Raw genomic sequence first — 13,135 nt, 5'->3', positions numbered from 1 at the left:
ATCTCATGATTTGTAACACTGTACAGCATGATACTATGGCCTCTCAGCTGGTCATACATATAGTTTGGGGTTTTTTTCCCCCAAGTTCTCAAAGTGTTCTATAATTCAGAGTCTGTGTTGAAGAACTTGGTTTCCAGTACCACCAGTCCCTTTTCACTAACAGCATGGCCCTTTATCTTTTTTAGAATAGCTGGAAATGATTCTGCAACAATAGGAAACTCCCAGACTTCTCCCTTAAATACCTGGGGACATGTCAGCCCTCTGTTAATCTCAAATTTCCAAAGCCAGATTTATTATATCTGAGGAAAGTTGGTACAAAATATTCCAGAAAGTCTGCCAAACATTAGGAATATGCCATTCAAAACATGAAAGCAACGTTCACCTTCCTGTCATGCGCATAATCCAGAGTACCTGCCACATTTCAATTACACTTTTACAGTCTATTTGATTTGTAATCAATCTAACAAGGAAAACACTGGAACAGCTAACAAGTTTTGATTAGCTACATGCATTTTCTACTCAAATAAAATCATGACATATGCATTTACTTTTAAGTTATGAACATCTTTGTCACATTTCCTTTCAGAAATACTTAGTATCTGTTTTGAATTTAATTAATGAAAATATTTTATAGAGTAGATTTGAGATCTTTAAATGGTAGCTTTTAAAAAAAGTTGTCAGTGAAGTACTTGATTGCACGTGCTGGGCTTTGAGGTCTGTTTTATCAGTATTTGACTCTGGTTGCTCTAATGCTCAGAATCAGAAACTCACTGCATCAGCCAGTGGCAAAAAGCTGGTTGAGAAGCTCAACTGTGAAGTTTGGCTATAAAATATAAACAAGATGCCAAAAAATTACTTGAACTAGTCAAGATTAACATCCTCCACATGAAATCACCAGTTTCTTCCTATGTCACGTTCCACTGGTTCTTCTGAAATGCCCACCTGACAGTTTGTACATAGCAAAAGGGTGAGCAGCAGTCAGAGAACATGAGCTGTTTGTTAGATACAAGAAACATTTAAAACAGACTTTTTAAGAATTACTCCGTGGTTTATGGCACGAAAGCCTAATTTGCAACATCTTTGACTTCATCTTGAAAAGTGCTGAGAATTTCCATTTCTAGTTGAAATCAGTGGGAGCTGCTTGCACATTTATTATGCATTTAATTCAGACCAAATTCCACCAGATTCCAGCTGCATCACAATGTTTTTTCCATTATCTTTAAAAGAAGTAAGAACAGATAGCATGACACCCTTGGAATATTACACTGTGCTGCACTAACAATGTAATCTATATTAAGAATAGGCATTGCCATCAAAAGTGCAGTAGTAATATAAGTTGTTTAATGAATACACAGTCATGAACATTCCTGTTTGAGAGGATAAACAAGTGTTTCTTCTTTATCCTCCTTCCTACAGCACAAGGACAAGTGCTATTGTACGGCACACCTACACATGCTAACTGAACAAGGAAATTTTAGTGGGACATCTTTTTAAGAATATTTCTGATTTTGTGTTGCTTCTTGATGACTTAGTAGGCTTAAATAGCTGCAAACTGGCTGCTTTGCTGTAGGGGAAATGAAACGGCTTTATTGTGTTGTTTCTGTAATGCCTGTGCCTGAAAATAGTGAATTCAGTCTGTATCTCTCTAAAATCATCTTCCCAATCAGCACTACCCACTTAAGTTACATACAGACTGACTAATTAGATTGAAGAATCCTTCTTTTAACAAGATTTCTTACCTTTCTTGCAATCAAACCCTCAAGAGTGCCTCAGCTCCCCCCCTAGCTGGCATTCCAGAGCTGAGGATGGGCTCCTTGCTTTTAGGGCAGAAAAGCAGTCTTGGCTGGCTTTCAGCCCATCTCTCTTAAAGTGCAGTTCTTTAGCCCTCCCTGAATTTAAAGGTCTGTTCCTTAATCTTTCCCAGGTTCAGTCATTCTTCCTCATCAGACGTTGTCTGGTCGCTAGCTGTTGATCCAGGGCTTCTTATACCTTCTAAAAATCCTCCAAATCAGGAGCTTTTTAAAGAGTCTGCTACAAATGCTGCATCCTATGTAGCGTTCAAGGTGTTTTCTTTCATTGCTTTATGCAGGAAGAGAACTCATGGTTCCTCGTGTGCTTTTTCTGTAGCCTCTTCTGACCAAGGTCCAAGCCTGTCCTTTCTAGAAGGTTTCTTTAGTAAGTAGCCATTCTACCAGCACAAAAAAGGTCCACCTGGAATTGTCCTAAAGTTATGTCAAATCCAGGGATAGCTGGGAAAAAGGCAAGATCACTATCAGCTGTATGCAAGCACCCAGTTTATATTGGGTTGGCTCTCTGTCAGTAAACTGCTGAAATACGTTAACCATAACAAATAAAAGAAAAGAAAGAAAGAAGAAAAAAAACCCAAAACCACCAAGCAACCCAATCATCTGTCATTCAGCTCCTGATTGTCAACTCTTTGATTTGATTGTCTACTCTTTTATCTGAGTAAACCTGCCATAATTATTGAACGTGGAGAAGGTTGTCAGGCTTGTGCATAAAACCTTGTTATTTTTCCTTTAAGAATTAAATCAGTAAAGGAAGGAACGAATATTTCTAAGTAAATCATATAAAATTTAGTTAGTTTGGTTTACGTTGACTCTTCAGTAAAAGTCATCAGTTCTTTTATATTTTTAAAACATGTCTTGAAAGAAGGCTGATCATTGTTAATATTTCCAAAGGCTTCTATATTTGTTTGTTTTTAAAAAATTTGGAGCAGAATAATGGAGATTCAGAGGTCTGTGAACATGGAAGGAAAAGTCTTTTTTATTGTGTGGCGTACCATAGTATGAGTTGTCTTTTCTCTGCTCCCGTTTTTCATTGGCACAGATCTAAAGACCTGGTCTTTTTGCAGATGTATCACCAATAAAAATGAAACTTAAATCAAGAGTACCCCAGTGACATTATGAAATGAGCAATCTGAATACAAAGCACTTTAACTTCTACTCTTTTTAGTACACTGGTCTGTAAAACTAGCAGCCCAATCCTGTACCTGCTTGACTGCATATAGACACTCAGGTCTGATAACGATGGGAAGTATTCAGTATTTTCTGTTCCCAGTGAAGTCAACAGCAGCCAAAGAAGACTGAACCAAGTCTATGAACACCTTAGAAGATCTGACCCTGATATTGCCAGTGATTATATTCTGCACATGGGTTCCAAATCCATAACAAAATCAGAAAGACATTTGTTTGAGGTATTTATAGAGTGTCTGTTTGACTAACCATCTGTGCCCTGATTGAAGTATACACATGGTCCAGACTGAATAAAAACCAATCATATGGATTAAAATAGTAACTTTGACACTGTTACATCTAAAGATTTTACTGCTAGTGACTTTATTGACCTCTTTACATGTAAAGGTAAATTTAAAAATTGTAAAATCTGAAACGTAGCATGAGGAAAGAGTGTGCCTAGTCTGTCCACTTTGGAAAGGCTTTGAAGTTAAGGGATGCTGTTTGAGTACTGCATGCCTTTCAAAACTGCTGTTTGCTTAAGGTCTGGATTAAGCTAGCTGCCTTCCTCAGTTTCTGAATAGCTTTGGGGTTTATTTGTGAGTGTAAAAGTAAGAATATGCTAGCGTAATTTGCCATGCTTTCACTTGTCTCATATTTCTGTTTCAAAATACAATTCATTCCTTTTTTTGTTCTTCATGGTGTTCAGTACAAATGTTAGCAAAACATTAGAAATGTAGCCGACTATAGCTTAGGGTTAATTGCACTGAGAAATCTCACTGTGTTTGTTCATTTTGCTTCCTTCATCAAAATTATCTTTTTCATGGATCAGTATGTTTTGTATGTTCAAAACACTGAGATTAGGAGTCATAATGGAAAGATGAAAAGCACTAGGCTATAATAGCATCGATTCGGAATATACATATAATGGTCATTTATTATTTATTGAAATTGCTTCTTAGGAATGATTATTGAACAGCAAGTTTTTGGAAGCTGGTTATGCTCATTCAAGATGGTAGGAAATAGAAGTTTCTGATATTGTTTCACAAGATTAATTTTCTTTAATGATAACCTGGGGAATTCTTTAAATTACCTCTTCTCAGTTGATGTAGCACCATCTGCCACATCTGCAAAGAAGATAATTATTTTTAGGAGCAGCTGTGGTTTTTTTATTAAGTCTTGAGTCATCAAGGTCAGTATTTTTGAATTATTCAATGTATGAAAATAGAAGCAATTGTTTTGCATTTTTGTCAACAATAAAGGATGTATTGTTACTATAGTTAGTCCCATAAACCTCATAGCTATTTTACTACAGTTTTCTAATTTCCAAGACATTTGTTTGCATTCTTTGTGATAGCATTTAGCTTTGTAGGAAAAAAGTATCAGTCATAAATTATGAAACAGTAAGAAAGCACCTGGTGGCAAATAAGTGACTGTGGAGACTCTTCTGTTAATGGAAATATTAAAGTGAAAATGGCATACTTCTTAAGATGGAAGGTCCAGGTTCCCAGCTTCTGTTTCAAAAGCTGAATGGTAAATTAGGATCTCTCACACCAAAGGAAAAATCCCCAAATGAGCCATCCTTTGACAGAATTCCCTTGTTATGCCTGTGGCCTTCCATGACAGCTCTAAATTAGATGCACACATCTAAGTCAGATGAGCATTCTCCAACACATAATAAACAAGGGGAGCCAAGCAAAGGTGAGAATTAGGACCTGAAACTTTCAACAGCTTGCTTTATGTCATAGTAAAAAGGCTCTCATCTGTGCCAGATGCCTTGAAAGACTAGTGCTTTGTGTAAACTCTTAAAGTGAACTAATGAGTATAGTACGTGAATGCAGAGGTATCATTTGATGATGAGGGGGCTACATCTCTGCAGCAGCTTCTTTCAGCTTCCTGCTGTTGAGGTACTAATGAGAGCAGGCAGCTTCTCAAAGACAGAATAGTTTTTCCCTGGGGAGTTAATGAAAAGCAGGTTTATCTTACTAGCTTTACTAGAGCGAAGGTGGCAGAGCTGTATGGCCTGAGGAGGGTCTCTTAAGAAATCACACAGGTGTTGAAAATCCCAGCTTAGAAAAGGTGGCCACAGGATAAAGAAAAAGAGGAAACTTTGATCTAACTGAGAGATGAGATAATTGAAAAAAGAGATGTTGAAAGCCCAAACCCGTGTTCCCTGTTAAAAGAAAGACCCGTGAATCTGAAGCTATCTAGACAGAGCCTCGTACACTGCACCTCCCTGAATTAGGGAAGACTCAGGTTTGTGACATTGGATGCCCAGCCTGAAGAAGCTCAGCTAGGTGCTCATTTTTCCATCAGTTAGTGTGTACTGCTACATATCTACTTTGTGTGATACCTAGAGGTATGTAGCTGACCATAAGTGGTGGCCAAAGTGTAGGGGTATGTTTCTCTATACTTTTTTTTAGAAATTGTATACCCATAAACTCACTGAGGAAAAGGCTGTGGAGTCTAAAACTGTTTCTGGATTTAGCTCTCATAATTTAGCATTTCGTTGTTAAAATCACTCTGCTTTTCAGTCACTCTGAACCCCGACTGCATGAATCTGGTTTGCAGACAGTGGGAGCCTGGATTTCATGACTGGCACAACTCTAGAGATGCACTGCAATGCAGCGTGAGAGTAAGGGTTCTGCTCTACAGTTAACAGTACAGGAAACAGGAACCCTAAGATAAGAAAGAAGCTCTGAAAGTGTTACAGATACTCGTAAATGTGTTGTCCCTTGTCCTGTGAAACGCAGTTGCTGATTTTACCTTGTGCTCTGAGTAATCAGCTGGATGTGACATACAGCTCTGATGACTGGGATAGCTAACAAGAGAATTTAGGATTACCAGATTTCAGTAACACCAAAAGCAGTTGCTGTTGCCTGTCTAAACTTCAGCCTGAGATGGAGCCTTTTCTTGTTCAAAACATTTAATGGCGTTCTACATTTATGTCCCTCATCACATACTTTAAACAAGCGTTACAAATCAAAAGTGCGTTTATTTTGGAAAGAACACAGATTTTAAACAATTAAGGATATTTAACAGGTTTTTTGATTGCCACATGACTAGGAAGGCAGCTTTATACACATAAAGTATGGAACATGTAATGCGTAACCCCTTACTGGAGCATCATCCAGAGAGAGCACAAATTTGTTAATACTCCAGAATGTGACTCCTCAACTATATTTTCCAGCTATGCTTTAATGTACTATTTTATTTATATTGTTTAATTAAGGTCCCCAAAGGCCTTCAGTTAGTGGCCACGCTATCACATTTGTTGCTTCTAGATTCAGTGACACTTTGTGCACTAGAATTTCAGCTCCCTGCACACAATGTAACTCAGAGTATAGTCATTATCAGTATGTCAGCTCCCTGAGGGCAAAGCGGTGGCAAAGTCACTCACTCTTCCTCTCAGTGAAGAGCAGGAGAAAACAACGGGCCTAGTACTTCAACCTGCAGGTCAGACTTCATTTGTGATTTACTATTAGATTGCAGAAGCGATGCATGCTATAAAAAGAGGCAGTGCACCGCTGCTGCTGGGAGTACCGAGTGTTACCTAGTACAGAAGCTGCATCTAAATGTGGGCTTACCAAGGAGGGCACTTAACTTATACAATATTTGACCCTCTGAATATGAGGTTCTTATTTTAATGAAAATGTAAAACCAGAATGACTTCATATGTTTAATGTCCCTCAACCTCTTAAAGAATAAAGAATAGTAAAGAGTTACTGTTTATGTATATAATCCGAGCAATGGAGCAGAATTTTGTAAACAGAGAAAAGTCTCCTTTCTAGATATAAATGGTGCTAGTATCTTAGAGTATTAAGTAGTACCACACTTAGCAAGTGAACTCAGTTAACCTACTGATCTCACTCGTGCATCTGTATTCAGTCCTTCCCTGCAGCTCAGGAAGCTTCCCCCCAGTTAGCAATTAATAAGTGCTAAGTTAGTTTTATATTTTTCATTCACTCTTCTAATTCCAGCACATACACTTTTCTAAAATAATTACAGAGTAGCACCACACATATCAGCAAAATTCTTATTGACAGTTACTTGTCAAGTGAAAGTGGGTATATTCATAACTGGTCCTAAGCAGTATCAAGTGAAATATACATACATGAATCTTTGAGAGAAAGGTAGATTTACTGATGTTTGAGTGTGGATTTAGGCAAAAAATGAAAGTAGTGTCCTTTTAACATACCGGTTTAAACTCCAGTGAGGGCAACTTACGAAAATGCATTTTAGTTTTTAATTGAGCATACCAGGAAATGGCACATGGTCTGTTATCACAATTGATGAAAGATTATTTGTTAAGGCACAGTAACCTGGTCGCCTGTTATGATCCAGCACAACGTGTTCCACGTCTTCTCATAGTTGACTTGCAATAAACGAAGAGCACTCTAGAGACCCAATTTGGGAAGCAGAACTTGGTCACGTAGGATGCTCTTTCCCTAGTATGTTTCTGGAGAAATAGCCCTTTTGCACTGGATGGTCTTTAATTGCGATCACATCATGTCCAGGCAGAGAAGCTTGAGCTGTGACAGTTTGATCTGTTGTATGGATGGACACCTTACACGAGTGGCCTAAACTGTTCCAAAAGAAAAGTGTGAGGAGTAGTACCAGCTGTGCAAGCAAATAACTTGACTGTGGAAGCTTATTTTTATGGTTTTGTATTTCACATCTGCACAGTCCCGAAGTAAATATAGTTTTGTTTTGTACAACTGACTCACAAAACATTGTACTTGCATGACTTACCTTTGCTCCAAACCTACAACGTATCAAGATATTCCATCTAAATTACAGAATTAATTCAACTGCTCCCCATCATGTTTTTTACATTTTAATCACTACCCCTTTACTTCTATCCAGGCAGGTGAAAATATAGCAAAAAATTATTTTGTCTGTCAAGCTGAATTAATGCAGCAAGTATTTAATTTTCTGCTCCAAGCTGCCTGCTTATGAAAACAAGCTAGGACCACTTTTTACAGTGTCATTGAAAAGGGGCAGATATGATAATAGGCAGCTATATGCTATCTTGTAGTCTTCAGAAGACATTGGTCTGCTATTTTGTATCCAAAAAGGGAAAACCAGGTAATAAATAGACTACTAACGTCAGCAAGGAGAGTATAGACAGCTTCTTGTAATCTAAGTTACATCACTTTACTGAACTGTATGTTGGTATCATTTGAGGTATCTGTGTGGCTGAGTCACTGGAAAGGTTTTTGGGCATTTGTTTCTTTTCTGTTCTTCAGCAACTTTGAATCTCCACTGATGCCTGAAGTTCCAGAGCACCAGGGCAGCAGCACAGACAGTTTGGCAAGCAGTTTGGGAAGCTCTGTCACAGCATGTAAGAAGGTAACTTCTAAGTTTATGTTATTTTCAAAGACAGATATATCCCAGGTTATAGCTTTGCTTTTTAGCTTTTGTCTTTATTGGGGAATACAAAATATAACTGATACCTAAAAAAGAAAAGGACTGATACAGAGAAATAAATTTTGGGTGCTGTTATCGTGCCTTGCAATTTTGTCTGCCTGGTCTATACTTGTCTGTCCCAAAATACATTATGCATATATGGGAGATAAACATTTCTATTTTTCTTCATTATCTGACAATATGAAATAAAAGCTGTGCGTAGTGTAAATACTTTCAGGACTGCTCTTCAATAGGTGGCAAATTTCTGGGACCTAGCCTGAGGGTCTAGAGCTTTGCTTCTCTCAGGTCAATACGATGGAGGGTCCTTCATGAAAAGCTTTTCTGCCTTCCCTAATATCTGACTGGAAGGGTTTCAGCAACCCAGAAGGTAGTACAGCTTTGACCATTGCTAGGTTTGTTGCCTCAAAATGGGTTTGTACATAGTTATTTAATTTAGAGGATGTGGCAGGGGGAAAAAAAGCAGTGCCTGTGTGTGCATGTATGTCATTAGGAGAAGTCAGATATGACTGACATTATTTTATGCATGTAGGTAATTTTGGTACAACTGAGAATACACAGGTGAAGGCCATGGATGCTTCCTTTTATTCCTCCTCCCCAGGGCCAGGTTACGGCAGGGCAGCCTGAGGAAGGGGGCACTGCCAAAGACGCGTTGAGGAGGGCAGGCCATCTTTCATCTCTCACTTTGCAATAACCCTCAGAGCTCTACTGTCTCCCACAGGCGTAATTCTAGAGCTGATAAGAAAGCTTTTGTCCTAACACAGAAATGTTATAAAATTTCACAGTTCATTCAGTCTTCCCATAATTCTTACTGTTTTTCCTTTTCCTTCCACTAGTAATAATAATGCTTTCCTTTTGTTCGTTTTTTTCCCCTCGATACAACAACAATATATATTTATACACATAAGCACAGAGAGAGAAAGATAAAAAATGTAGAAGATTTATTTTCCTCATCCTGAAAACTGTACTGTGGCTCTGGGGAGGGAGCTTTGTCTGCCTATGGAAATTTTGTTAAATGTAAAATCAATTATATAAAAAAAGAGCTCAACAGAGTGATGTGTAAGCTGCAGCTGGGCTTCTCCAGCTCACGCCAACATGGCTAAAAGACCAAGTATCAATATTTCATTTGACCAAAGGGTTTGTTTATTTGCAGAACAATACCTGATTTTTAACAAATGCTGCCGACTGTAGTTGGAATCTTCACAGAGGCAGAAATGGACAGAAAACCCATTGTGCAGGAGAACAGCTTAATTTTTTGTTTAATCTCAGAGTCGTCTATTTTATATACTGAAGGACAAGTGGCACAGCACTGAGAAGTGCCACCACTGTGTTTACAAATGCTCCCAGCTTGATCACCTTCGAAGCACCACTCCCTTTTAAAGGCTAGCCTTTACCACATGATTTAGAGCTGCTTCACCTGTCTGATCCCTTACATCTGAACTTTTCACTGTAACACGAGTAAATTTTATGATTGTCGGCACACTGAAAGAAGTGATTCACTTCTGCCAACACTTCTGACAAACAGCAGGATATTTTGGGCTTTACAGCATTGTCACAGAATGTATTACCATTCTTTTTTTGTGTGGGGAAAAGGATAAAGAATTACCAAAAATAGTCCATTACCTTTAATTTAGCTTGTGTTACAGTGATTTTTAAGTTAGATGTGTAATTGGTGGTGGAGTGGAACACTATGGGCTCCTGCTGCAAGGGAACAGTTTAAACAGTTGACTTGCAGGTTTGAGTAATTGTAGCTGGCATGAATGGCTCCTGTCGGGAGCCATATGAAATGTGGCCTGTTACTACACACATCGATCTGAACAAATGTGGAAGATGTGCCCCTCGATATCTCATCTTATTTGGTATGTCCCACTTTCATATCTTTTTTGATGAGTAGTAATTAACCAAAGCAATTAAGATGATCAGCCATGAAGACGCAGATGTTTCATTTGTGGAGCAGAGCCTTTTTAATGTTGTCTCAGCTATAGATATTTACTGTATTTTAATGTCTTATGATCTAAATCAGGGAGCAGGAAGCTGTTACACTAAACTCATATGCAATATTTTCCTCTGGGAAAGAGTGACTTTTCTAATCCACACTCTGCTAGAGGCTGATTTAGTTCATTGATTCACAACACACTGAGTAATGCTGACGGCTGAGTCTCTAGATGAGAGTGGAAAACTTTTTTTTTTAGAACCTTGAATTACTGCTGATTTCACATTTAGCACATGATGCAGATTCATCCTGAATTATTTTCTGAGTGTGATGATCCTGCTCTGAAGCAGATACCCAGCAGTATAGTGTGTGCAGCTGGTACATAGAAGTATGGTCAATGAACCAAGTTCTGCTTTCAGTTGTATCATTGCAAATCAGAAGCATCCTCGCTGAATTCAGCAAAACTGCTAACAATGTATGTCAGTGGGATTGGCCCGGAACTTGCCTCAATTAGGTAAGAATGAAGAGAAGTACAAGAGAGGAGGAAATTTTGGCAAGTTATAATGTTTGCCTGAAAAGTGCAGGCTATAGAATAGAAGGATGCTGACTGACAGCTGAAATAGTAGAGGCTTAGGTTTCTTATCCTTTCATATAGACCAGCTCATTGTATTTTAAAAATATGCTTAAATGCAAAAATTACAATCTGAATGTACTGGTAGAATTACATCTCTGAAGAATACCAGTTCTCACATTGCATTTGATTAATTAATTAGCCCTGTTAATTTAGGCCAGCTCCTTCAAGCTTATACAGTTTTGATCATCGCAGTCATACATTAGTTTGCTTTAAGGACTTCAGTATATTCCTTTAAAAGCATGAATATCCTAGAAAGTCTTAATATATATCCAAACTCCCACTTTATATAAACACATGCCCCTAGTTAACGAGGAGAATTGCCTTACAATATTGAGATGCTCTAAGCAGTATTACATTCACTCTTACCGTATGTTTGTCTTTGACCGTGATAATATTACTGTCTGTTACCAAAGAAATATGCCCCAAAGTTCATTTTTGCATAGCAGGTGTGTGCAGTCAGCATTGCAGGGTGGCCCAAATTACCCTTCCTCCAAAGAAGCACTGATGGGAAGGTTCTGAGCAATAACATGTCTGTAATGTTCCTAATGCAGAAAGTTGCATTTTATAAGGTAGGTTCATAAACTTATCCAAAGTTTACACCTTGTTCCTGCCACCCTTTACTCAAATGTCACTTCCCATCTCCTGAACACTTTTTCTACACATATTTAGGTATGTGTAGAACGAGACCCCATGCAAGGAGGCCTCCCACATATCCCTGTACACCTCCCTTTCCCACAGAGCTATCTTTCATGAGTAATTTCCAGAGGCTTTTCAGATGACTTTGGACTGACCTATATTCCTTAGATTGCCAACCTCCACCAGCTTCTGCTGCATGGACTCAAGTATATCTGGTTTTGGTTTTGTCCCCTGTCTTCTTCAGATCCAAAATGCTGTAAATTATATTCTCCAGCCTTGAAATGTTATGTCTGTTGCACCCTTCTTCACATTTCTGGCTGTGTTCTCCAGTGCATGTGCAGAACTACTTATGCACACATGAGACCATAATCTGGCCCAGGGAAAACATCATCCTACTGTTGTTGTTTATCTCCTTGAAGTTACTTAAAAATCACATGCTGTCCTTGACTTCAAAGTCTATTATGAAAAGCTGCATACAAAAATTAAATGTACTACAAAGCCTTGCAACTTATAAACCATCCTGGAGTGACCCCAGCTTGGCAACTATGACCTGACCTGATCGAAACATTTGTTCAGGAGAGTTATTTTTTTTCTGCTGGTGCTTTACCAGTATTTGCTTCCTGATAAATGCATCCTCTGAAAGAAAGGTAGAACTACCAAGGGTCATTGAACATCCCATAGGAGGAGAAATAGGTGAAGTTTGGACTGCCCAGCTCTTGTCATGGGTTTACCATCTACAATATACATCTGCTATGATCTAGCTGATCTGAAATGCTGGGTGTGCACACCAAGTCCTCATGAGACGAAGAGTAGTACCAAGGATTTCTGAAGCTTCTTTCTGCATGATGATTTCTGCCCACTACAGTTTCTCAGGAACTGACTGAGATTTGGGAAAGAAAGATATACAGTGATTAAAGCTGAAAGGCAAATTTACTGTGATTTTTAAGGAAATTACTGCTTGTTACAGCAAAAGCTATTTAAGCTAAAGAAAACTGTTTCCTATGTATGCAGAATTATGTCTTAACAGGTAATTAGAACTTCAGTCCTTGAGGGTGACAAGATCCAGAATCAGATGAAATCTGAAATCATACATAATATGTGTGTGTGTGTGAATGTACATATGAGTTCTATTCTTTACGTCTTTGTAAAAGCCTCAGAGGATGGTAATTTTTGAAAAAGAGGGGAAAAATGCTTGATTCTAGATTGTACCAACTAGTTTAAAATGGTTCAGTATTTCCACATTTGAAAATATTTCTTAAAATAATAATAATAAAAAAGAGCGATTTATAACACTAACAGGAAATTGTTTCTGTGGGATATGAAATATATTATTTTCTCAATCTAGTCTCAGAGTTAGTTATGGTGGCAGGAATCTTTTTGCACTGAGACAGGAGGTTATAAAATTTGTTGAGGGCAGAGTAATTCAACTGGGAAACAAGATTAGCTAGCAGCCTCCAAGAAGAGACTGGTGTTGATGTGAAGCATTCGTGAGCCTTTGTCATTCTCAGAACAGTCTTTGGGCACAGTGCTTTT

The 13,135-nt window shown here is 38.2% G+C and overlaps 1 protein-coding gene across 3 annotated transcripts in view; it reads left to right on the top strand.

The window, feature by feature from the left end:
• Window positions 1-13,135, top strand: part of SPHKAP (SPHK1 interactor, AKAP domain containing) — a 73,666-nt gene that overhangs the window by 11,604 nt on the left and 48,927 nt on the right. For all 3 annotated transcript variants that reach the window (XM_055724010.1, XM_055724008.1, XM_055724009.1), the window contains exon 2: window positions 8,222-8,324. In XM_055724010.1, coding sequence (XP_055579985.1) covers window positions 8,222-8,324 — 103 coding nt within the window. The remainder of the gene's footprint in view (window positions 1-8,221; window positions 8,325-13,135) is intronic.

Source organism: Falco cherrug, chromosome 11 (genome assembly GCF_023634085.1).
Source record: "Falco cherrug isolate bFalChe1 chromosome 11, bFalChe1.pri, whole genome shotgun sequence".
Lineage (NCBI taxonomy): Eukaryota > Metazoa > Chordata > Aves > Falconiformes > Falconidae > Falco > Falco cherrug.
The sequence above is the reverse complement of the archived record's forward strand: the minus strand, read 5'-3'. Positions and strand labels throughout refer to the sequence as shown.